We start from the raw sequence: 24,893 nt of genomic DNA on the forward strand, positions 1-24,893 counted from the left end.
TTCCCAGCATTTAAAAGGAATTTTAATGAAATCAAAACAATGCACAAACACACACACACATAAAAAGAGACACAAAATCTTCAAAATTCACACCTGAGTTATACAAACTGTTCTCCCAAAGAGAGAAAAGTGGAAGACACAGAAGATGTAGGGTGGCGGAAGAGAAACTATTTACAATACAGAAAATATCTCCCCCCCCCTTAAACAAACATCACGATTGCAATCACGGTGTTAGACAAAGTTTCTTTTGCCTGGGAGCTAATATAAAAACCGAATGGACAGACTATTAATAACAATAATTAAAAAACAAACAAAACCCAAAACATAAAAGAACAGAGAAGCACAGTTCTAACTGGCTTGGAGCCATCAAAGTGGTAATAGTTTTATATTCATTCCTTGCCATCAATGTGATGGCAAAAAAAGATCTACAGTGCAAGAGGGGCAATTGTCTAAGGCAGGAGTTGGGCAGCTTATTCAGCCTGAGGGCCACATTTCCCGCTGGGTGGGGGCCACTTGCCAGAAGTGGGCAGGGCAAGAGGCAAAAGTGGGGTGGAGAAACGAATGCAATTTTTACCTTTGTACAAGCAGGCTAGTTTCTGCACACGATCACACATTCCCCTGCCTCTCCAGGAAAGCAAAAAGGCATTGGGAGACTCCAAGGACACATTCCGGTCAGGTGAAAACATCTAAGGAGTGTGCAAAGCAGGCTTGGCGAGGGGTGGGAAGGCACGTGACCTGGGGGGTGGGGGTGGGGAGAGAATCCTGATAGGCCTGGTTAACCCCCCCCCAGATCCGAGGTTCCCAGTCGCTGGTCTAAGCAGCAAATATGTTGTGAATAAACAGAACTTGCTCTAGAAGAGGAATCTTCCAGATCAGCTGGTTTCAGAGGCTTTTTCCAAGCTACTCATTACATAGCAGATGTGCATCACAGTCCCTGTGTGCACATTTAATGGAAAGCAGCTGGGGGAGGTGGTGAGTGTGACTGGAGGGGGAAAGGCTGCTTCATCCTTTCCTCTCCAAACTTTTCCCAACCCAAAGGCTGCCTCCACCCAGTTGCTTTTCCAGCCTTCAAGCTCCGGGTATGGGACCCTAGCCGGCATCTTTTCCCAGGAGCAGACTTTTGTTGACCTCCTCCCTCTCATATGCCACACAATTATTTAGTATTGGGGGTAAAAGAAATGACTCATCCTTTTTATTGCTACCAGCAGCAGCTCTGGCCCAGTCCTGGTAGCTTGGGAATTGTACAAACTGAGCGAAACAGGGGAAACGAAGATTCGATTGCATGGCTAGTGAGGAACGAGCAGGTCTGTCAGTTTCACTTTCTGTCACTTTCTTGTTTTTCCAACCCAAAGGTTAAGGTCTCCCCATGTTGACATCGGTTTGTGATTTTCTTTTTCTTTTCTAAAAAAAGTCATTGTGAAAATTCACCACTTTTTTAGTGCAAAATTCTCCTGATTGGCACATTTTGGCAAAGCAATCTCTCCTAATAAAAAGCATTTTTGTAGGTTATCTTCATGCATTTTTATGCATGCTTTGCCCTAGTCTCTACACATTACCTGGCTGGAGAACTCCACTGCAAAATTTGGAAACTGAGAATTTTGAATGATGGCTGTTCTTCAGTTTGTGCATCATTTTGGAAAGTTCAATTAGGTAGGTTTGCCTCTGGATGCAAACTGAATCAAATTTCTTCCCCACCCCAACAACTTAGCATGTAAGTGTGTGTAGCCAAACTCCAGGGGTTAGAGGCTATTCAACCTATTTCCGTGTTTTCTATTTACTGTTGCCCCTCCTAGTCACATTCAGATCAAGAGAGTGGTAGAATTGACTTAGACTGGCTCACAAGCAGTTTTGTCCAGTCAATCTTCCCCACCAAAATGTTTCACTTGAATGAAAAAAGGGAGGTGTCTACATGACTAGATATGTGTGCTTATTTTATTTTTAAAAAGAACTTGTAAAATGGTTTCAAAACTGCTTGAGATTTTTAAATTTGTGAAGATGAAATGTATTAACTCATCAAGGCATTTGTCCAGTAGACACCTGGGCAAATCTGGACTTTTCAAGGTACAGCTTGAACCACCATGTGTGGGGGGAAATGCCTGACTTGTTTAATCAGAGATCCTCATGAGAGACCATTTAAAAATATATTTTTTTTAAAAAAATTAACACATCTGTCACAGGCATTGGCAATTCTAAAGCACAACCTCCCAAATATTGGAGAAGCAAGTGTCTATAGATAGGCAAGTTGGGTGAAAAAGTGCCCATTTGGTGAATATACCATCCAAGGTTGGCCCAAGATATTTTGCTACCTGAGATGCAGGCCCAGATGGTACCCTCCCCATGTCATTCACTGAAGCCAACCAGATTGGTAGCTGTGTTTTGCTTCAATGTCAGCAAAGGAGCTATCACCCTCCATTGCCGCTGAGGGCAGCTGGTTAGCTTAGGGGGTACAATGGAGACTAACTACATGTGTACAACCTCACTCTGCCCAACGATAGGGTCAGCCCAGGCAGCCTCACTCTTGAACAATTAGATGCATGTCAATTCCATGTCTATCTTGCTCCCCAGAAGCTATGGGATCCCCAGGTCCCCAGCACAAAGAGTCTGGAGATCAAAACCTGGATGCATCCAGATCACCTAAACGTTCCCACAATTTTGAGCGAATGCATCGCTCACAGGCAATCCAAGCATAGCTTCCTTGCTCCAGAGCACCACCTGCAGGACACTGAAAGTGCCAATCCTGAATGAAACCTTCAGGAAATCTAATTTGACAGCCTTGGCTTAGCTTAGGGGGTGGGGATCTCCGCGGATGCATCTTTCGGTTTAGATGGGAGAATGGATGCGTCTTCACAGTTGCCTCCCAACAAAAAGCATTTACAAACTAGAGAGAGAAGACAGAACCACTTCCCCGTCGAAGATCGCCAGGCATCAGTTACAGAGCAAAAGGTTTAGGCAACCGCATGCAGAAGTGCCTGAGGACGACATGATGCGAATGGCTTATGCCATGCGCACGCACCGTTGCCACGTGTCACTGTTTTAGTCTCTTTGACAGTTCTGCTTGCAGAGTTGCTGCCATCAAGTGAGGTTGAAGGGAGACCGGCTGTGGCATGTGGGCCGTGCATTTGACTGAGCCACTGTTCCCTAAGAAGCGGGTCCATAGCACAAAAGTTCAGGCTCTTTTTCTTTTTCTGCAGAGAAGAAGAAGGTGGAGTTGGCTGCTCTTTGGGGAATGGGGCTTCAGTGGAGGTAGGTGGGCTGGTTCCATCGGTACCAGGATCTGCTCACATGGATAAACAGAACAAAAAAGACACAAAGGCAAGACTTTAGAAACGGTTTTCTCTGCAGAGAGAGAGAGAAAAAAAATGCAAGTCTATAAAAACTAGTTGTGTGTTATGCTGGAGGCGATGCCAGGAAACAGGGAATTATGTTCACAGGTGTTGGGGGTGTAAATATGTACAGCTGGGTTTTTTTTTGGCAAGGAGTGTTTAAGGATATAACAGAAATCACGGGGTTAAAGCTGACCAAAAGTCCAGAGGTAGCATTATTATCAGTTTATGATGGGGTGGAAGGTTCACAGGCTATTTATTGACAGCTGTATGAATTATTATAGCTAGGAAGTGGAAGGGGCAAACAGAATATAAAATGGAAGAATGGTACAAAGAGGTTTGGGATATAGCTATCAATGATAAATTAACATGTGCCTTGAAGGTAAGATGGGGAATATGTAGGAGAAATGGTTTTGAAGAGATATGGAGGGTGTTCATAGAATTTGTATTGCTAAAACAGAAAGGGGTCAAACCATTGCAAGAGGTGTCAAAATTTTGGGAGTTTGGAGAGTTATAATGGAATGGTCTTGGTAGTGAGGTGCACATTTTTATGCTTATTTATGTACGATTGATTGTTAATTTAATAAAAAAGAGCCAAAAAAAAAAAGACTATAAAAAACCTAAATGCATAACAAAGGGCCAAACTGTCAGGGAATGCACGATCAGATCTCTTGTCTGTTCCTATGGTGAGAATTCAGACAGAGGCGAGCAATGGTGTTGGCAAGGAAATAAGGCAGAGCTTTCCAGACTTTTCATGTTGGTGACACACTTTTTACAAATGTATCATTTTGTGACACAGTCATTCACTTTTACTAGCAAGCCAGAGGTTAAATGAACCCCTTTCCAGCCCCAGGAGGAGCGCAGGGAGCATTTTTATAAAGAACATTTTAAAGCACACCCTCCCCCAGAGAAACCTGAGAAAACTATTGCTTAACTGCTCACAGAGCTACAAGTTCCCAGGATTCTTTACAGGGGTGTTTATGTATTACATATTTTGCCATATCTTGAAGAGCAAAAAAGAGGACACATTTGTGCCGACTTCTGCTTTTTAACTATGGATCGCTGTGACGTCTCTGCCCGTGAAAAAGAGGACGTGTCCTGGAAAAAGAGGCCATATGGCAACCCTAAATATAAAGACATGACAGAAAAGGAAAGGGGAGGGGGAGGGAAAAGGGAGAAGAAAAGGCAAACTCAAGCACTAATTTCCAGAATTCTTTAGGGTAGCCATTTGCTTTAAATGTGTGTTATATGTGCTTTAAACATATGGTGTGGATCTGTACCAGCTGTTTCACCATGTGCCATTTTTCCAATTCTAAATTTGCCCTCAAGGCAAGACATTATGAATTTTTTTGTACGGATTTTTTCTTTTGGTGTGTGTATAATTCTTAAAGGCTGCAAAAGAGTCTTGTATTTCACTATAAAAGGAAGTAGCAGCAGCAGCAGCAGCAGCAGCAGCAGCAGCAGCAAGGGAATGACTATTTAACCCCCTTCCACCAGGGATCAGCAACTGACTACCTAATAAGAAATTAAGGGGTAATTAATTACTATCCGCCCAAAGCAATAAAACAGGCTGAACTAGCACACAGGAAGTTTTCAATTAAGGGCACAGTGACCCCCCAAAGTCTGCACTTATCGGGTTTTTGCTGCTTTAGTATTTTTTTTAATTGCTAATCATGTCTGAAAAGTTACAGGAGCTTAACACAGAAAACAACGGACTGCAGCAAGCTGACAAGGTCACTTTCCAAATTCTCTGTAAAAAGTGGTTACTCAAAGCATAGCAATTCCAGAGCACGGAGGCTAGTGTGAAAGCAACCTATTACGTCTCCAGTGGGCATCTTTGTCTGACTTCAAATGCAGTTCTGCAACAGTGAACTTTTCCAAGCGCAGCGGCTCATTTTCCTGCAAGCCTTAAAGTAGAAGACAACCGTTTCCCAGGAGTGGAAATTCAGCATCCGGGGAAAAGTCACAGTCACACCTGGCCAGATTGGGACTTTCAGTATGCTCAAGTGACTCATATCCTGCTCTCTCCTGCCTCCTGGCTTTCTTCACCATCCTTTTATTCACATGATCCCAGGGGAAACTTTATCTGAGATTCCTGCATTGCAGGGGGTTGGACTAGATGACCCTGCTGGTCCCTTCTGACTCTACAATTCATTTATTCTTTTAACTGCACCCCGCTCCCCCCGGCATAGCCTTACCCAGAAGAGTTGAAGCTGGAGGAGTTGATGGCTGCTTTGGAGTTGCTCTGGGACATGCCGGGACTGCTGGCGTGGAGTCCCGTGCCAGGAGACGAGGGCCGGCTGGAGTTCCCCGGAGAGCATGATGATGTCACTGTGCGAGAGAGAAAACTATCCTTAAAGGAAAATCCTTCAGGCCTTCCGGTGCATGCAAATAGTTGTGGTTTCTTTTGCATCTTAACAGTGCATTTGTTCCTGGTTCCTCTCCCCATTTCACTTATTCACTGTTCTGACCCTTCTTTCCTAGGCCCTCCATTCAGTGGTGGTTGATGCCCATCGGGAATAATAATAATAATAATAATAATAATAATAATAATAATAAAATTAATTAATTCTCGGTAGTGGCACCCGCCCTGTGGAATGCCCTCCCATCAGATGTCAAGGAAATAAACAACTATCCGACTTTTAGAAGACATCAAAGGCAGCCTTGTTTAGGGAAGTTTTTAATGTCTGGTGTTTTATTGCTTTTTTAGTATTATCATTATTAATTCTGCTGGGAGTCACCCAGAGTGGCTGGGGAAACCCAGCCAGATGGGCAGGACCCCAGGGTGGCATATAGATACAAAACTAAAAACAACCACAGACAGTCCTAAAACAGATTAAAGCATTCTATAAACAACGACAATTAAAGATGTCTAAATGCAATTACAGTTAAATACATCCTTCCCAAATGACCTTGGGGTTGCCAGGGACAGTATCCTTCAGCCACCAGTTGCCTGGGTAAAGAGGAATGTTTTCTAATTCCTCCAAGAAACGAATGATGATGGGGACATGGTTGGTGGGAGCAGAGCCAAGGACAGGCAGATCCAACTAATTCTAACTTCGTCCCCCCACCCTCCTGCTCGCATCTTTCTCTCAGCCGAGTTTCACTGTGGCAACACAGAGATTACGGAGGAGGAAGCTGAGAGCTAGTGTTCCCTTGCCCCCCACCCTGGTTTGGATGTAAGCAAGAAGTCAAACAGGTATGGTGCTGGTGGTTGGTGGCTGCACTGAAACAGGGACTCGGGCATCTTACTCTTTGTGCCACCGGGCAAAGGAAGGAATTCTCAGTCCTGCCTCTGCTGTGCTGCGGCGCCACCTCTACAATGGCCAGAGATGGTACTGCTGTTTTTCGGACCAGCCAGATCAGCTGACCTGTAGATCCAACAGGGGCCTGGCTGGCTCTATATAACAGTTGCTCTAAGCCAGCCTTTCTCAACCTGTGGGTCCCCAGATGTTGTTGAACTACAACTCCCATCGCCCCTAGCTAACAAGACCAGAGCTCAGGGATGATGGGAGTTGTAGTCCAACAACATCTAGGGACCCACGGTTTGAAAACCACTGCCTAAGCCATACCATAGGAACATAGAAAGCTGGCTTTGGCCAAGTCAGACCATTGGTCCCTGAAGTTCAGTGCTGTCTGCACCAGCATGACGAATCTTTGGCCTGCCAGACGTTGTGGAACTGCAACTCCCATCGCTATTAGTCGTGCTTGTTGGGGACGATGGGAATTGTAGTTCAGCAACATCGGGAGTCTACATGACTGGCAGCCTCTCTCCAGGGTTTCAGACAAAGGGTCTTTCCTCTTTCCAAGCTGGAGATGATAAGGATCGAACCCGGGACCTTCTGCAAGCAAAGCAGATGATCTGGCACTGAGTTACAGTCCTTTCCTTGACAGTAAGAGTTGTTTGACAGTGGAATGGATTCCCTCTGCAGGTTGTCGGTTCTCCTTCATTGGAGGTTTTTTAAGCAGAGGTTGAATGGCCACCTGCCATGGTTGCTTTAGTTGAGATTCCTGCATTGCAGGGAGCTGGAGTAGATAACTCTACGATTCTGTGATTCCCAGCCCCTCAGTCTGAGTTGTTTGACCAGTGGAGTAATGATGCAGCTTTCCTCCCTACCTCCTTGTCTGTCTGCTCCAGAACCTGCCCTCTGGCCTGTCTGTCATCACATCCTTCCATTTTACCCTGTTGGGCTTTCACAGCCCAATTGCCCATTACAGTATCAATGGAAAGCCTGCGGCCAAAGTTTTGGCAGGGTTGCTTCAAGCCGATATATATGTGTTCCTTGTCCTGTGCCCCTAGGCAAGGTCTGAGCTGTGCAGAGTAATATCCCTATAGGGCCTGAGGCGCTAAAGGCCTGATGCAAAAGACAGGCTGGTTCCATGTTCCCTCCCCAACCCCATCCCACCTAGCGAAGCAGATCAGAGGGGCTGAATCATGGAAGGAAAAAACAGAAACAGAGAAACGTTCTCCTGGGGGGGAAACCCCCACATACCTGCCCCATGCATGGTGCTGTGAACAGGAGTGACAGAGAGGGGACCCAAGGATCCTGAGGTAGAGACCTGGAAGAGAAAAGCAAGCAAAAGAGGATCATTTGGGGTGACAGGTTAAAAGATTGGCCTTGGTTGGTTTGTCCACTGCAAGTTGTATGGTTGGTGCTTAGAAAAACACACACAAAAAGCTGTGGGTTAAACCACAGAGCCTAGGACTTGCTGACCAGAAGGTTTGAAATCCCCACGACGGGGTGAGCTCCCGTTGCTTGGTCCCTGCTCCTGCCAACCTAGCAGTTTGAAAGCACGTAAAAGTGCAAGTAGATAGATAGGTACCGCTCCGGCGGGAAGGTAAACTGCGTTTCCGTGCGCTGCTCTGGTTTGCCGGAAGCGGCTTAGTCATGCTGGCCACATGACCCGGAAGCTGTGCGCCGGCTCCCTTGGCCACAACCCCAGAGTCGGCCATGACTGGACCTAATGGTCAGGGGTCCCTTTACCTTTACTAGCTAAAGGAGCCTCAAATCGTTCAATGAGAAGCTCATTTTTGGCATCATCTGCACTGTACATTTAAACAGGGTTGGAAATCCAGACACAAAATCTAAAATAAATAAATTTTGAGCTGTTTTAAAGGAAATACGTCAAAATATAGACTGTGGCTCCCCCCACTAAAGAATCCTTGGAAGTGTAGTTTCTTAAGGTTAAGAGTCGTCAGGAAACCCCTGTTCTCCTCAAAGAGCTGCAATTCCCAGAGTGGTTTAACAAGCAATCCCTCTTCACAGGGAACTCTGGGAGATGTAAGTCTGTGATAGAAATGTGATGCTGCTTTAAATGTATAATGCAGGTGGTAGTTAGCCCTGCCTCCTTTTTATTTAGCAGGAAGAAACTCCAATGAAAATCCTCATTATTACATATTTTACATGGCTGTTTATTTGTACATATTTTAAAATTTTATATATGGATGTTTTATGATGGCTGATTCTTGTAATGCCTAATAAAAATTTGGCAGAGGTCACTTCCAACTCTACATTTGCTGCTGGACTTAGATGACAGTTTGCTCAGATGGTTCAGCAGCTGGAGATGATAGTTGCTTCCAGATGACCTTTTTAATTAATTTATTTTTTTTAATAAAAAAAGCATTAATTGTGATTGATTTGCAGAGAGATGAGATGACACTGCCAATTTCAGGAGCCTTCTGATTTGTTGTAGGGGAGGTTAGAGGATGTTGTATCCAGGAAAGCATTCTGTCCCACACTGTCTAGTGAATTCCCCCATCCCTTTCCTCAAAGCAAAAAGATTCAGGTCTGATGACGTGTATCTGGAGAAGTGTGCATGCACATGGAAGCTTATAATAAAAACAAACTTAGTTGGTCTCTAAGGTGCTACTGGACAATTTTTTTAATTTTTTATATATCTCAAAGCAAAAAGTCTATTTTGAGGGGGGTTGGGGTGGGGCGAGGTGTATTTGTTGCACAAGAGCTCCCCGACGACAACGATTGCACAACCTGGATTTGCTGACACAGGAGAGGATCCCACCCGAAAACGGAGACAGCCTGAGAGCACCCTGTGCTGTGCTAGAAGCAGCTGCCTTGCAGGAAGCTGTGTGAATGAGTCATCCTCAGAGGGTGCTCCCCTTTCTGAGTCAGTCCTGGTGAATCAGGGAAAAGGTGCTCTTTCCATTTGCTGGGGGCCTTGTTAATTTGGAGCGATAGCATCTCAGGAAGCTGGCTGACATTCCAGCGACTGAGACTCTCCGTCACAGTTTCAGTTGGATCCCAGCCTTTTTCCACGCAGCATTTCTAACAGAGCTTTTAAGGGGATACCTGTACCCCATCTCAGTAACACTTACAACAGTCTTGCAAGGTGGGCCATGGCTGTTATTCCCGTACTGCCTCTGTGTGTGTGTTTGGGGAGATGGCAGTTTACTGAGGGCTGCCAAGAAACCTTTGAAGCAAGGCCCTTGTGGCTGACAACTCATCATGAGCCATTATATTGTCCTGGCTCTCCTGCCTCGATCCCCTACGGCAAGCCATTCCTTTAGAAGGAGCTGGCATACTGTACCCCAGCAACAGCTGCATTCCACTTCAAAGTGTGTTTATACACTAATGCTTCGCCCAGCGTAAGGTGAGGACCACACAGAATCCAGCTCATGCCAACAGCAACAACTCTCTGGCCATTCACACAACCGACTTCCACTCATTCCTTCATGTACCGTATTTTTCGCCCCATAGGACGCACTTTTTCCCCTCCAAAAATGAAGGGGAAATCTGGATGCGTCCTATGGGGCGAATGAAGACTTTCGCTGAAGCCTGGAGAGCGAGAGGCATCGGTGCGCACCGACCCCTCTCGCTCTCCAGGCTTCAGGAAGCTATCCGCAAGCCTTGCAAACCCGGTGGGAGTACCCGCAGGCTCACAAGGCTTGCAGCCAGGAGGTCCCACCGGGTGCGCGAGGCTTGGGGCGGCAGCCTGTCGCCTGAAGCACGGGGAGCCCTCCGGAGGGCTCCCCCTGCTTCGGGCGAGTGTCTGCAAGCCTGGCGCGCCCGGCAGGAGGTCCCGCCGGGTGCGCGAGGCTTGGGGCGGCAGCCTGTCGCCCGAAGCACAGGGAGCCCTCTGGAGGGCTTCCCCTGCTTCGGGCAGGTGAGCGCAAGGCTTGGGGCAGCAGCCAGGGCTGGGGGGGGGAATATTTTTTTTAAATTCATTTCCCCCCCAAAAAATGAGGTGCGTCCTATGGGCCGGTGCGCCTTATAGGACGAAAAATACGGTAGGTGCATGTGCAATTCAAATTGCTTTCTAAGAAAGAAAGAGAGGCAGGCAGCAGCTGCGTGGAGCTACGTACCAGGCACCTGCAAAGCGGTTTTCAACAGGGAGAGGTGCTCTGTTGGCTCTGATACACCAGGAGCACACTGTTGGTGACATGGAACATAATGTGCAAAGCACAGTCTTTGTGTGATACTTCGGCTATTATGTATTAACAAGTGGCTTTTCACCCTTCAGACCTCGAATCTATCCAGCTTAGCACTGCCTATTCTTGCAGGCTTTCCAAGCTGACATTTGCTGCCTGAGGTCTTTGTAACAGGGCATGCCAGGGACAATGGGATGTGGACAGTCCAGCTTCTGTGAGAGAAGGGACAGGTCAGTTTGGTTTATAACAGCTTTCCTCAATCCAGGTGTTTTGGAGCAGAGCTCCAAATAAGAAACAGCAAACTTTGAGTTGGTTACAACTATGTTCCCCTCAGACTGGACCCAAGTTAGTTAATGACATACCCCCAACTGTCCCGTTTTAACTGGGACATCCCAGAAGCTGAGATTTGGATCCTGGAATGACGGGCAACAGAGCACCTTCTGAGATCGATTTGACATTGCCAGGGATGCACCCTTCTGGAAAGCTGTGCTGGCTGTCTCTAAGGGATGCACCAAAGTGCCTTGGTGGGTCTTGCAGAGGGGGAGAAGGCAGCCTTGGCCTTGCAGTGGTGGCAGCAGTGAGCTGGCAAAGGTAAGAAGGTGGGTGGCTGAGTCAGCCCGGGCATGCTTGTGGGTCAAGTCAGCCTGGGTGGGTGAGGGGTGGAGGCAGGGGCAGCATGATGGGGGTGTGTGTGTCCTGGATTTGGGAAAGAAAATATTGGAGCATATGTAATGAACCTAAGTTAGTCATGTCCATTAATTTCAGTGGGCCACTGCCAGTAGGACTAGCACTGGGCACAACAACAATTCCTGGGCACAAAGTGAGAGCTCCACCACCTAAATTTGCCCAGGGGTATCTGTGTAAAAGTGGGACGCGGGTGGTGCTGTGATCTAAACCACTGAGCCTCTTGGGCTTGTTGATCAGAAGGTTGACGGTACAAATCCCCGCGAGGAGCTGAGCTCCCGCTGCTCGTTCCCAGCTCCTGCCAAACTTGCAGTTTGAAAGCATGCCAAAAGTGCAAGTAGATAAATAGGTACCACTCCGGCAGGAAGGTAAACAGCGTTTCCATGCGCTGCTCTGGTTTCGGTGTTCTGTTGAGCCAGAAGCGGTTTAGTCATACTGGCCACATGACCCGGAAAAACTGTCTGTGGACAAATGCCAGCTCCCTTGGCCTTTAAAGTGAGATGAGCCAGAGTCGTCTGCGACTAGACTTAACTGTCAGGGGTCCTTTACCTTTTTTAACTGTGTATAAATTAGCACATGCCAATTTGCAAGAAATGTGCGTTATGGGCTTCTGCCTTGAGTTCTTTAACTATCTAGCAATGCCCATTTGGCGAAGGAGCTCTTACCAGTCTGGAGTTGTAGAGGGGTGATTTGATAGGGGAGGACATTGGGCAGCTGATGCGCTTCTCTTTCTGGCGCCGGTTGCAGAACCAAACCCGAACCACTTCCTTCTCCATGGACAACTGTTCTGCAATCATGGAGATCTCCTCTGAGCTGGGCTTGGGGTTCTGAAGAGAAAAAGGCTGAGATAAGAAACACCATCCACAGCGTTAAGGGATTCCTTATTTCTTCCTATATACATAGAAAGGTAAGGTTGTCATCATGCTACAGCTCACAGGGCTGCCTGACAGCCACAGATCACTGGATGGCTCAACCTGCAGTGATCTGGGGATGTCTGAATCCTCCACTCCCCCAAATCGGCTCAATTTAGTCTAGGACTTGGACCGGTCGAATCTTGCACACAGCCCTAGGTCATATAGCGTTGCAAGCACCTAATCTCTGTGTGCTGAGAGACTCTGGGGGCTCCTGCACTTTCCCAGGGTTCAGTTTCCTGGGAATGAAGGTCTATGGAGGCCGTGGTATCTTTAGGACATGTGGATTTATTTGCACATGTAGATGACCTGAGCATAGGATGAAGGGGCTCACAGCATTTACACTCCATCAGAACTTGTCTTCCTTTTAGGTTTCTAGGGAGGTTTCTGGGTCTCCAGCTTCCAGCATCAGCATCAGCAAAAAACTGTCTCTCACACAGCACCCCTTGTCCCTTTGTTCTCCCTCCTAGGTTGGCATGGCATCCAGCAAGGTGAGGTGGGAAAATGCCTACCCATTTATCTCTATGGCAACAGAGACCATTACCTTAACAAAAAGAAACTGGTTTTGTTGGTTCAGCAGTCTCCCCTACTAGATTCTTAACCTCACTGTGTACAGGATCACAGGCCTGGAAGGAATCTGTGGATGTCATCTAGACTGACCCTCCAATCCTATAACACTAGTTTAGGATGGAGGAAAACCTAGAAGGACCAGTGGGGTGAAGTGATGGAAGGCATCCCTTCTTGCTTCTCATCACTTGCCCTGTCAAACCTCCAACCTTATATACCTCCCCATATTATGCTCGATGGCTAAAAGCAGCAAGTGGATTGTTTCTCTTACGTCTTGGAACCGTTTCTCCAGAGTGGAGCGAATGTTGGTCTCGATGCTGGTGCGTTTCTTTCTCTTGCGACCAAACATCTCGCTCACAGATGGGTAGGAACTGGGTGTGCTTACGGAAGAGTCCAAAGGGGAAGCTTCTATGGAGCAAGGAGATAGGCAAACCATTTAATTCAAAGCCGATATATTGATGTGTGCAAGGATTATGGCAGAAAATTGACAATTTGCTCATGGAACTTTGAAGTGTCAGGCATAGCCCTAATGGCTTTAGCCCAAACGTAGCAGAGTTTTCCTGCACAGCGAAGAAGCTAGTTGAGGTGGAAATGACTAGTCAGCTAGACTCAGAATAACTATTTACAGGATTTATTAAAAGGGAAAAAAAACCAGCAGAGTTTCTGCATACAAAACAAAGCAAATAAAACCTTTCTTTCTCTCTCTTAACCATACACAGCACTCCTACTCCTTCAACACACCTAACACACCAAACTGTGCTAGCATTCCTAGATAACAGAGTTGAGTGCTGGTCGTTAACCAATCAGTGTAAATAGTTTCTGGGTCAAGCAGACCTTGGCTTTCTGCCAAGAGTAAATTGAAACTGCCTTGAGTTAATTGTGTGAAGCCAGAATCTGTAAGTTTTCATGAGAATCAATTAACAGAAACTGAACATTTGCTTTACTGGCTGATGCTTCCAGGAATTGGATCCCAAAGCATCTAGTCACAGGTTCCCAAGCTCTGACCTCAGGTCTACTCCCCCAATTGGATGGCCTCCAGATATCTTGGACTGCAACTCCCATAAGCACCAGCCACAAGACTGTTACCAAAGGTTGGGCTGAGGTTCCCACCATGCCCCACAGAGACATGAGTGTGGTGTAGTGGTTAGAGTGTCGGACTAGGACCCAGGAAACCTGGGTTCAAATCTCCACTCAGCCAGGAAGCTCAGTGGGTGATCTTGGGCCAGTCACTACCTCTCAGCCTAGCCTACTTCACAGGGCTCTTGTGAGGATAAAATAGAGAGGGGGGGAGAAGTATATACACCACCTTGCGCTTTTTGGAGAAAAGGTGGGCTATATAAAAAAAAATTCAGACACCCCTCTTTCTGTTTTTGTTCTGCTTCACATCCAAACTGAAGCAGAGTTCTGTTGAACTTGTAAGCTGGTGTCTTACTTTGCAATTTTCTGGTTGGATCCTACTTTATTCTCTCTTCGTCTTGGGAGACTATCACACCCTCTATTGCCCCCTAGTGGGACAATGCTGTATGATCCATGAGGGATCCTGTTTCCTTCAGAAAAACAAGCACAGCATCTATTTATACCCTACAATTCTGCCAGAAATTGAAAATCTGAGAGGGGAGGAGAAACAGCTCTCCACCCCTCAACCCATGCTGAAACAGTAAAGCTATCAAGACCAGGAAAGATCTTTTTCTTCTTTTTTTCTTTAAGCAAACCTGCAAGAAATGGGAGCTCATTCAAATGCCGGCTTGCAGAAGATGAACTGAAACACTGGCCTACCTGCATCGCTCAGCCACTTCTCCAGCAGTGGTTTCAGCTTGCACATATTCTTGAAGCTCAGATTGAGGGCCTCAAAGCGGGAAATGGTGGTTTGGCTGAAGTCATTCCCATAGAGCTTGCCCATGGCCAGCCCCACATCGCCCTGCAGGAGGCAGAAGAGGTCAGGAAAGGGAAAAGGCACCAGAGGGGAATCATAGACTTGTACAGCTGCAAGACACCCAAAGCATCATCTAAGTCCAACCCTGGGGCAGTTCTGCAGTTGGGGAGCTCCCTCCTTGCAGAGGCGGGTCTGGCATCTTTGCTAAGCAGCTTTCCGCAAATGCTGAAGATGTCCTTCTTTGACACCTGAGATGTGTGTTTTCAGCCTGCCCTACTCCTGCATTTGCAAACTGTTTTTAATTCTGAATTTTAAGTTGTTGTAAGTTGCCCTGGGACCCGCTGGTGAAGGGCAGGTTAATACATTTAACAAAATGACAACAACCATCTAATCCAGGGATCAGCAGGGCCGGTCCACTGTCCTTCAGAATATATTTTGGGGAAAAAAATGAATGAATTCCTTTGCCCCACAAATAACCCACAAATTCATTTTAAATAAAAGGGCGCATTCTACTTGTGTAAAAACACACTGATTCCCAGACCATCTGCGGGCCAGATTTAGAAGGCGTTTGGGCCGGATCCGGCCCCCAGGCCTTAGTTTGCCTACCCATGATCTAATCATACCCAACTTAAGAATACTACCACTGATAACACAATGATAAGAAAAAAACAGGATATTCTTATTGAAACACTCCCCCCCAACATAGAACAGGTTTTGGAGGAGTGGTAGAGAACCAGAGGTTTCTGGATTCCATCTCCCTTTAGCCCCAGCCAGCATGCCCAATGGCTAGAGATGATAGAAGTTGCAGCTTCAAAACATCTGGAGGGCCACAAGTTCTCCACTTCTGAGTTAAAACAAGCAGGCATAACCAGCATTCAAAAAGCCTTGGCAAAGGATTTAACCAGACAGTAAGGATTAAAGTATCAGCACTCGTTGTTCTTCTATGGCAGGGATGGGTGTTGTTGGACTCTAACTTCCATCAGATCTGGCCAGTGGTCAGGGATGATCAGAGCTCTGGTCCAACCATACCAAGAGGGCATTCCACAGTGGGGCACTACCACAGAGGAGGCCCTGCCCCTCTCTGCTGCATGAAATACCTTCCCCAGTGAAGGTTCTCAGAGAAGAGCATCAGCTGAAGGTCTCAAGGCACAGGCAAGGTGGCCTTGAGACAAGCCTTTACAGTTTGAAGGAGACCGTCCTCACCTGAGTGAACCCAAGTTTGATTCTCCTCTGTTTGAAAGTCTTGGCAAATTTTTCCAGCTCCTCTAGATCATTGGCTTCATCCGTTGCCACAGAGGACGGCAAGTGTTTGCTCACTTGTAAGTGCTGAGGGACTTCCAGGTGGGGCTCCAACGACGATCCGGGGTGCCCAGGACGTCCCACCGTCTGTTAAAACAGACACATTGTGCCATCATTACTGGGGGGGGGACACTCTACAAAAGCACTCCCCAAGAAAGATGTTTAGATATAGTGGCCAGGAGGAGCATTGGATAGTAGGGGGCTACCATTTTGATTCCCTGCATTGTCCCATAGCGCTGCTACACCAGGGGTATTGTGGGAAATTAAAATGGCTGCTCTCCTCAGAGCACTGGGCCAGAAAAAAATGACAACAATGGGGGCTCAGGGCAAATAATGATAGCGGTGGTGTCATTTGTCCGATGATGTTGGGGGCAAATGCTGACCCTGAGATTCCTACATTACAGGGGGTTGGAATACATGACTCTTGGGGTCCCTTCCAACTCTACAATTCTATGACTCCACTTCCACCCTCACCAAATTGTGTTTTTTTGTGTGGGCTGTAGACCTTTGCATCCTGCGTCTCAATTAAAGTGTCCAAAGTGGTTGGTACAATACAAATTCTTTGCCAAAATAACCCCATAGAAAACCATCAATATGAACAACACGTTGATCAACACAATAAAATACCCATTGGAAACTAAGGCCTCACTATACACTATACACTTAAAGTAGAATCCTACCACTTTAAACAGCTATGGCTTTCCCCAAAGAATTATGGGAAATGTAATTTGTTAAAGATGCTGGGAATTGTGGCTCTGTAAACTACAGTTCCCAGGATTCTTTGAGGGAATCCATGTGCTTTAAATGTGTGTCAAATGTGCTTTAAATGTATAGTATGGGTGTGATCTGAGAGCCAATCAAGACACATCCAGAATAATCATAGTCCCTCCCTGTTGGAACTATACCAGCTCAGATTGCTGGTTAGGTGGTGGTGGGGGAATCCTACAAATGTGGGGAAAACATTTCTCGTAATTAGAAATCTAGCATGCAAGGACGATAAATGCCCTTGCCCTGATGTGCTAGTTTCCTGCACGAAGAAAGTCTTCTACAACGGGGAAGACTCAATATACGATCCTCCAACAGGCTGTAAACAGGGATTTTCTTATTGCAACAATGACTAATCAAATTTAGTTGTTTTTATTCCTAATTACACTCGGTGTGGCCTAGAGGGCTGATCCAGCAAGATTGCTCGTATAATTTAGGATGAGCAGAAACCCACACATCTGAAGATGACATAAGAGGCCTGGGTGTTATGGAGACAGTTTCCTCTCATCCATCATTCTAGGTGTCTCCTGGTGGTAGAGGGAGTGTCCCAGGATCAGACACTATGGGACTGGATGCTTTCTGTTGGCGGTGGTGGTGGGGGTTGATAGGCCTTTCCAAATCCTGCTTCCTCTTCAGTTTTCAGGCACTTTGCTTGTGATTCTGCCTCCCTCTTTTCATTAGAAGTTTTAAAGCATAAGAACATAAGAAGAGTCTGTTGGATGATGCCAGTGGCTCATCTAGTCTAGCATTCCTGTTCTCAGAGGGGCCGACCAGATGCCTGTGGGGAAACCGTAACCTTTCCTCATAGGCAGAGGCTGGTTGGCTACCTATCAGGGATCCTATCACAGTGGCTTTCCTGCTTTGACCAGGAGGTTGGGTGAGATGACTTCAGAGGCCTCTTCCGGCTCTAGGATTCTATGCATGCTGCCTTTAGGCGTGACCAAACTGTGTTCCAGAGCCCTAAGCTTTGTGGATCATTTCAGTGGACAGCCACAGGGAGCTCTCATCATCCCGAGGAATAGCGGAAAAGAGAACTTGCTCAGATTAAACCAATTTGACTGTGGGTAGGAAAGAATACTTTCCACCCTCCTCCCCTCCTTTGTATCAGACTTGGCTCAATGTGAGCACAACTGTGGAGTCAAATTCCCACGGTCTTTCCCAGTGGAATATTTCCATCTAGTTCCAAATTCAGTTCTCTAAGAAATTTAGTGTTAAGATTGTGGCCAAGGGGGACAAGGAGGACTTCATATACTGAATATATAGTACTGAAAATTCAGCCATTTATTTGAGCACTTTGGGATTGTCCAGAGATAATTCTGCACCAGATTTCAAGGAGTGCTCCTACTGAGCTTTGGGGTTCCTAGGCTAGACACTGAATTAGAGCTGAAATGAATTTGTTTGCAAAACGGCACATCAGTTTCTCTTTAGGCACTGAAAGTTCTTCAAACCTTTCCCAAATGCTCAAATATTTGCTGAATGCTTGAAATCTGCTATTCAATCAATCAATATAAGTTTATTGTTCTAGCCAAAGGTCATTACAAACCCCACAGCAACAGTACCAATAGAACAATACAGATCATACAAATCTGTTGTTTGATATCATATGTTTGATCTTCAATTCTTGACATTTGAATTGTCAGGATCTGATAGTTGCCATGCAATGGGATATAGTATTTCACCATATCTTACAGTAGACAGGGGAATTTAAAAGCTGACATGCACTGGGATCTAGTATGTGACAGTATGTGTAACTGTCATGCAACAGTTTTCATATTTGGCAATGTGGCTAATGATGTTGACAGCCAGCAGCTGATGTACATTTGATGTCTGGCAAAGTGACCCCCAAAGCAGCTGAATTTTAAGATCAGATGGCACATTCCAAATTTCAGTTTCTATGTTGGATGTTTTGAATATCTGAGAATACTGGCTTCGGCTCAATAGTGAATTTAATTCAGCTGAGTTAACCGAACCAAATAAATCCAATCAAAAGATATTCCTGCATTGCAGGGGCTTGGACTAGATGACCGTCATGGTCCCTTCCAACTCTACAACTCTGTGATTTCTATGAGCTAAACACCCTGCCAAGCGGCCATTACCTGAGACGTCAAGCTGTGCCCATGTTGGGGAAGGAGGATCCCACTCTGCTGCTGAGGAAAGGAGAGGAGATTTGGTTGCAGAGCTGGAAGAGAAAGGGGGGGGAAGTGTGAGAAACTTTGTCTCTGCCTGATGATTTTCAGGATGGAAGGAAGAAGCAGGCCCGGTCCACTGAGGAAGAAGGGTGAGGAGCAGGGCTGGATTTAGGTTTGATGAGGCCCTAAGCTACTGAAGGTAATGGGGCCCTTTATATGTCCAGCTGACCTTTGTCAACAACAAATTGTCACTGTTTTTTGTGTTGAATATATGCTATATGGTAATTCATAATAGGTATCTAAAGCCATTTGCACATAACAAATAGGAGCCTACACAACACAAAACACTGTTGCTGTATGTGGGTTTAATTTTATTTGTTATCTTATATTTTAGAAATGTACATCCAGGTTTGTTTGTTTTTTATTTTTTTCGGGGCCCCCAAGAGAGTGGGGCCCTAAGTTATAGCTTGTTTAGTTTATACGTAAGTCCAGCACTGGTGAGGAGCCTGCCTTGAGCAGGAGAAGCCCTAGAAGAGATGCCTGCCTCACCTCCACTATTTGCCCGCGGCCTCTGCTGCTGGCCCTGTTGCATGAGATCTCACAAGACTTCGGTGAGATCTTGCAAGATCTCGCTGGAAGTTGGCCGCGGCTGCTGGCGCTTTGTGGGCACCACTGGGCAATGCAGGTAAGCGTGGTGCGGTGCCAGTGGCAAGTGAAATGGGGCGTGCCACCCCGAGAATAAGGATGGGGAGGAGCTTTGGCTCATTGCTAGAGCATCTGCTTTGCACGCAGGTTCAATCCCTGCCATCTCCAGGTTGGACTGGGAATCTTGGAAACCTGGGGAGAAGTATGGATTTGAGTGTGGATTTCTCTTAAATATACCCACTTTTGTATGCAGTTTTTCCCAATACAAGGCATTTTCAAAGGCTATTGTTACCAATATACTGTATTTTTCGCTCTATAAGACGCATCAGACCACAAGACACACCTACTTTTTGGAGGAGGAAAACAAGAAAAAAAATATTCTGAATCTCAGAAGCCAGAACAGCAAGAGGGATCGCTGCGCAGTGAAAGCAGCGATCCCTCTTGCTGTTCTGGCTTCTGGGATAGCTGCGCAGCCTGCATTCACTCCATAAGACACACACACATTTCCCCTTACTTTTCAGGAGGGAAAAAGGTGAGTCTTATAGAGCAAAAAATGCGGTACATTTCAATGAACACAGTACCCCAGTATATGCGTTTTTGTTCATATTATGCAGCTGGAGAAGTGCACTGCAAAATCCGGAGGACAGCAAACTTTGAAGGATGCTTGTGTTTCCATTTGTGTATTGCTTCAGAAAGTGCACTTTAGTGCAGTCTGCTTATAAAGGCAAAGAGAATCAAACTTCTCCTCCATACGTACCTTTAGATGATGCTGAACTATAACTCCCACCAGCCCTGACCATTGGGCCTTGCTGGCTCAGGCTGATGGGAGCTGTAGTCTAGCAACACCTGGGAGGGCTCCACTTTGTCTATCCTTGCCTATGAGTGTTCAGAGCACCTCGCAGACATCCTGTTGTAATCCTTACAACAACACAGGAAGGCAAGCCAGCTCAGCAGTATAATTCCCATTTTGCAGACGCGTGGCTGAGGCTGTGAAATAGGAGCTTGCCTAAGGCCACCTAGGGATAATATAACCTTTCCAAAGTGAGAGCGTATTCCATAATATGGTGCAATGTCACCAGAAATGAGATGCGCATGAGATTAATGACGTGCCCTCAAACAGACAAATTGGCAGCTGCTCTTCTTTCTTAGCATGGATTTCCAAACTGGGCCTTAACGCCACTAGACAGGATGACATCTTAGCACCAGGGTGAAGACAGGCTGTGGGTGTTGGAGGGGGAAAAAAAAGGAAGACTGTTGTGGCAGATTTTCAACTGCGGCGTGAGCCTGGTTTCTCCCCACTCTGCAATTTGCATGACAGACATACACACCAAGAAATGAAATCTTGCTTTCGGTAGTGGCTGGGGCCCATTGGAGCTGGTAGGGTGGAAGGCAGGGAGGCAACCAGTAGGTGGCGCCAGAGCCAGTGACTAATTCCAGTATCCTCCCTGCAGAGTTGCAGAGTTATACATGGGCAACACGGAGATTAAGGAGGAGGGGGAGGAAGCTGTCAGGCAGAGCAAATGGTGGCTGGTTGGAGATGGGCTGAGGTTAGTGGGGCCCTGCCCCATTCCCCCTAAAGAAGCAGCCTCCGCTACTTCAGCCATCACTTGTCCTTCCCCTTCCTCCAATATTTCAGCCAAGCTGCTGCCCTTTGAACAACAGGTGTAGTCAATATTTTTGCGTCCAAGGGTAGCTGCTGCATGCAGGCGCATGCATCAGAACATAAGAAGAGCAGTGGCCCTCCTGGAGCAGGGTTCTATTCTCGCAGTGGCCAGCCAGATGCTTGTCTGAAACCCGCAAGCGGGATTTGAGCACAGGAGCCCTCTCCCCTCCCCCGGCAACTGGTTTCCGGCAACTGGTATTTTGGAAGAATTGCTGCCTCAATATGTGGAGGAATTTCATGGCCATCATGGCTGGTAGCCATTGATAGCCCTCTCCTCTGTGAATTGGTCTAATCCTCATCGAAAACCATCCAGTCGGTGACCATCGCTGCCTCTGGTGGGGAAAATGTCCACAAGCTGACTCTGCTAGGTGTAACTATCTGCATTCACAGGACTCCCACCTTAGACAACTTGTGCTGAATAGCTGAAGGAGGTTACTGGCTCCCCATCCACCCAAATATTCAATTCTCTTTGCCTCCACAGAAGATGGTCTTTTTGTCACCGCTTGGTATGTTCTTGGGAGGCCAGCTCCAGAACTGTGGACTAGCCAGCCACATTGTAAAAGGTACAATAGGTTTCTTTTTTTACCCATTCTCCTTAGGTCATATTGGATGCAATTCTTTTGGTTCCCCTGTGCATATGGAAAGGCAGATGAAAGAAAGCTCGTCTCCACTCGCTGCACAATATTTGGTGCGGACATGGGCTGGTGGCAGTCTTTAGCAAAAGCCGAGCAACGAGCTCCTGTCAGAGAGGAAGGTGGTGGACTCTCCTTCATTGGAGGTTTCTCAACAGAGGTTAGGTGGTCATCTGACAATATTTTTTTAGCAGCAAGTCCTACATTGCAATTCATAGTGTTGGTGCTGAATTAACTAATTGAACTGGAATACAAAAAAGGGAGGTGTGAGGAGGTCAGGGAAACAAGTAAACGAAAGACAAGACATGGAAAGATTGATTTGTTTTTAAGTGTTTTTATTTTTCTGTATTTTGTACTTTTTCTTTTCTTTCTTTTTGCCTTTTCTTATTTTTGTAATCGTTTCTGAAATTTTAATAAATATCATTTAAAAAATCAAATCAAAGTGTTGGTGCTAACCTTTAAAGCCCTAAAACTTCTCAGCCCTGTATCTGAAGAAGTGTCTCCACCCCCCATTGTCTAGCCCAGACACTGAGGTCCAGCTCTGAGGGCCTTCTGGTGGTTCCCTCACTGAGGGACATGACGCTACAAGGAACTAGGCAGAGGACCTTCTTGATTGCGGTGCCCGCCCTGTGGAACACCCTCCCTTCAGATGTCAAACAGATAAACAACTATTTGACTTTTAGGAGACATCTGAAGGCTTCTCTGTTCAGGGAAATTTTTAATGGTTGATGTTTTATTGTGTTTTCAATATTTTTTTTGGGAGCTGCCCAGAGTGGCTGGGGCAGCCCAGTCAGATGGGAATAATAATAATAATAATAATAATAATAATAATAATAATAATAATAGTTGCAGTGGCTTGGGCTAGATGACCTTTGGTGTTCCTTCCAACTCTACACTTCTGTGATTTTAGGAAGAAGTGCAACTGTGAGGAGAGCAGAGAAACTAAATCAGAGGTGTGTGAGATAGTCATGTCTTAAGGGGTGTGAGGAAATGGAGCCAGGTTGGTTTTGGGGGCAGGTTGCTGAGTTCACCCATTGCTGAAAGTAGTCACTGAGGCGAGGGAGTGCTCCACTTATGTTACTGAGAACTGAGTCACCGCAGGAGTTCATCACTGTAACCCTCCTAATTTCCTGCTCCCAGTCACTGGCTGCGTAATCCCAGCTGTTTGCAGCTGTTTGACTACTTCAGCGGAATCATTGCTTCACTCTTTTACTCCCGTGTGTCTCCGGAGTAGCAGAAAGGAAAACAAAGACCTGTCAGATCCCACAGGGTAGGGGTTGGCCATTGTTTCATCTGCGACTAGGCACCTTGCAAATTAGAGACACGCATGCAAATGTAATTAAAAGACGCACGCCACTGCAAGTGGGTCTTGCAGAACCCTACCAGACGGCGCTGGCGGAGACGTTTTAATGCCTTTGCAACATCCAGGGAGATAGGATCTAAATGAGGCAGACAAAAATTAGCCAAATGGCTTTGCCTGCTGCGGGATGGCAGGTCATAGGCCTAAAAGATGGGGAGCACCTCAGTTCATTCAGCGGCAGTGGCGGCGGGGAGAGCTTGCGTACAAATAAAGATCTATCTCTTACTTACTTTCATTTACTTATTTCATACAATATATGTGCCACTCGATTGTAAAAAAAACAAAACAGAAACAAAAATTCAGTTCACAAAAAACACTAAAACCATAAAATCAAGACAAAAATCAAGAATCTCTGTCTGCATGTGTTGGTTGTGAGGCAGGACAGGTTCATACAAGATGGTGTACATATAGTGGCTGAAATTTGTACATCCTCCGTCCATTTTGCCTAATCCCCATCAGACTTCGGGGAATGTACATATCTCGCCTGCTTTTGGACACTCTCTGGGCAGTATGCACATTTTCTTGTCTGCATCCATAGTCTCCTAGAAACATGAACCCTTTCCCCCCTATTTCTTGTTCAGAAGTGTGTATTTTGCACTCCTTGAGCTGCTTCTGGCTTGCTCCCTTCTCTGGCTTGGCCCACAACAAGCCTCCACTGATCAGCCAAGAAGCAAATTCTTTATCAAATAAATAATATTTATTTATCTATCTATCCATCAAATTTATACCCCACTATTCCTCCAAGGGAGCTCTTTTCTCTGCAGGCCAGCTCTGTTTAAACCCATGTTCAGGTGTTACCCAGTTAGCTGAGCAGCACAAGAGGAATGCAGGGAGAGGGACATTCTACACCAGGCACCTCGAAACTCGGTCCTCCAGATGTTTTGGGACTACAATTCCCATCATCCCTGAACACCGGTCCTGTTAGCTAGGGATGATGGGAGTTGTAGTCCCAAAACATGTGGAGGGCTGAGTTTGGGGATGCTTGTTTTTGTTTTAAAGAAGGTTAAAATATATGAGGGGTGGAGGGGGGAAATGTATGTATTAAAGAATAGATGGAGATGAAAATAGTAATATAAAAATATTGTTATTTTTTCAAAAAAAGAAAGAAAGGAAATTCTTTTAAAAAAACAATTAAAAATTAAAATTAAGAAAAAATGTTTTCCCCTTCTTCCTTCCCTTAAAAAAAAAACTCCCTTAAAAATACAAAAAGGGGCCTTTTTCTTTTCTTTCCCCTCAAAAATTGAAAATAGAAGGAAGCAAGGTCTTTTCCAGTGGGCTTCCCTTTGGGCTCTGGCTTGCTTTTAGTGTGCTAGCTGTTGGGGAGGTCGGCTCGGCCTGGGCTTGGGTTCAGCCGCGTGTTTACCTCTCCTCCTTTCCCTTGGTGGTGGCAGTGCAATGGGGGTGTGTGTGCTTGTTTTACACCTCCCCCCCCCAATTCTGACTGAATTGCCTCCCCTGCCTCCATGGGACCAATCACCAAGGGGATCAGAAGGGATAGGAGGTTTAACCAGCTGAGGAAGAGTTACGGCAGCTAGACTGGTGACTGGGAGCGGCCGCCGAGACCACATAACACCGGTCTTGAAAGGCCTACATTGGCTCCCAGTACGTTTCTGAGCACAATTCAAAGTGTTGGTGCTGACCTTTAAAGCCCTAAA

General features: G+C 46.2%; 1 protein-coding gene across 3 annotated transcripts in view; it reads right to left on the reverse strand.

The window, feature by feature from the left end:
- Window positions 1-24,893, reverse strand: part of POU2F3 (POU class 2 homeobox 3) — a 99,057-nt gene continuing 74,164 nt past the window's right edge. For all 3 annotated transcript variants that reach the window (XM_082201056.1, XM_082201054.1, XM_082201055.1), the window contains 8 exons: window positions 18,906-18,988; window positions 15,949-16,131; window positions 14,649-14,790; window positions 13,144-13,280; window positions 12,060-12,221; window positions 7,817-7,883; window positions 5,522-5,654; window positions 1-3,274 (listed from right to left, as the gene is read on the reverse strand). In XM_082201056.1, coding sequence (XP_082057182.1) covers window positions 3,235-3,274; window positions 5,522-5,654; window positions 7,817-7,883; window positions 12,060-12,221; window positions 13,144-13,280; window positions 14,649-14,790; window positions 15,949-16,131; window positions 18,906-18,988 — 947 coding nt within the window. In that variant the 3' untranslated portion in view covers window positions 1-3,234. The remainder of the gene's footprint in view (window positions 3,275-5,521; window positions 5,655-7,816; window positions 7,884-12,059; window positions 12,222-13,143; window positions 13,281-14,648; window positions 14,791-15,948; window positions 16,132-18,905; window positions 18,989-24,893) is intronic.

This window comes from Podarcis vaucheri, assembly GCF_965113315.1.
Source record: "Podarcis vaucheri genome assembly, chromosome: 15".
Taxonomy (NCBI): domain Eukaryota; kingdom Metazoa; phylum Chordata; class Lepidosauria; order Squamata; family Lacertidae; genus Podarcis; species Podarcis vaucheri.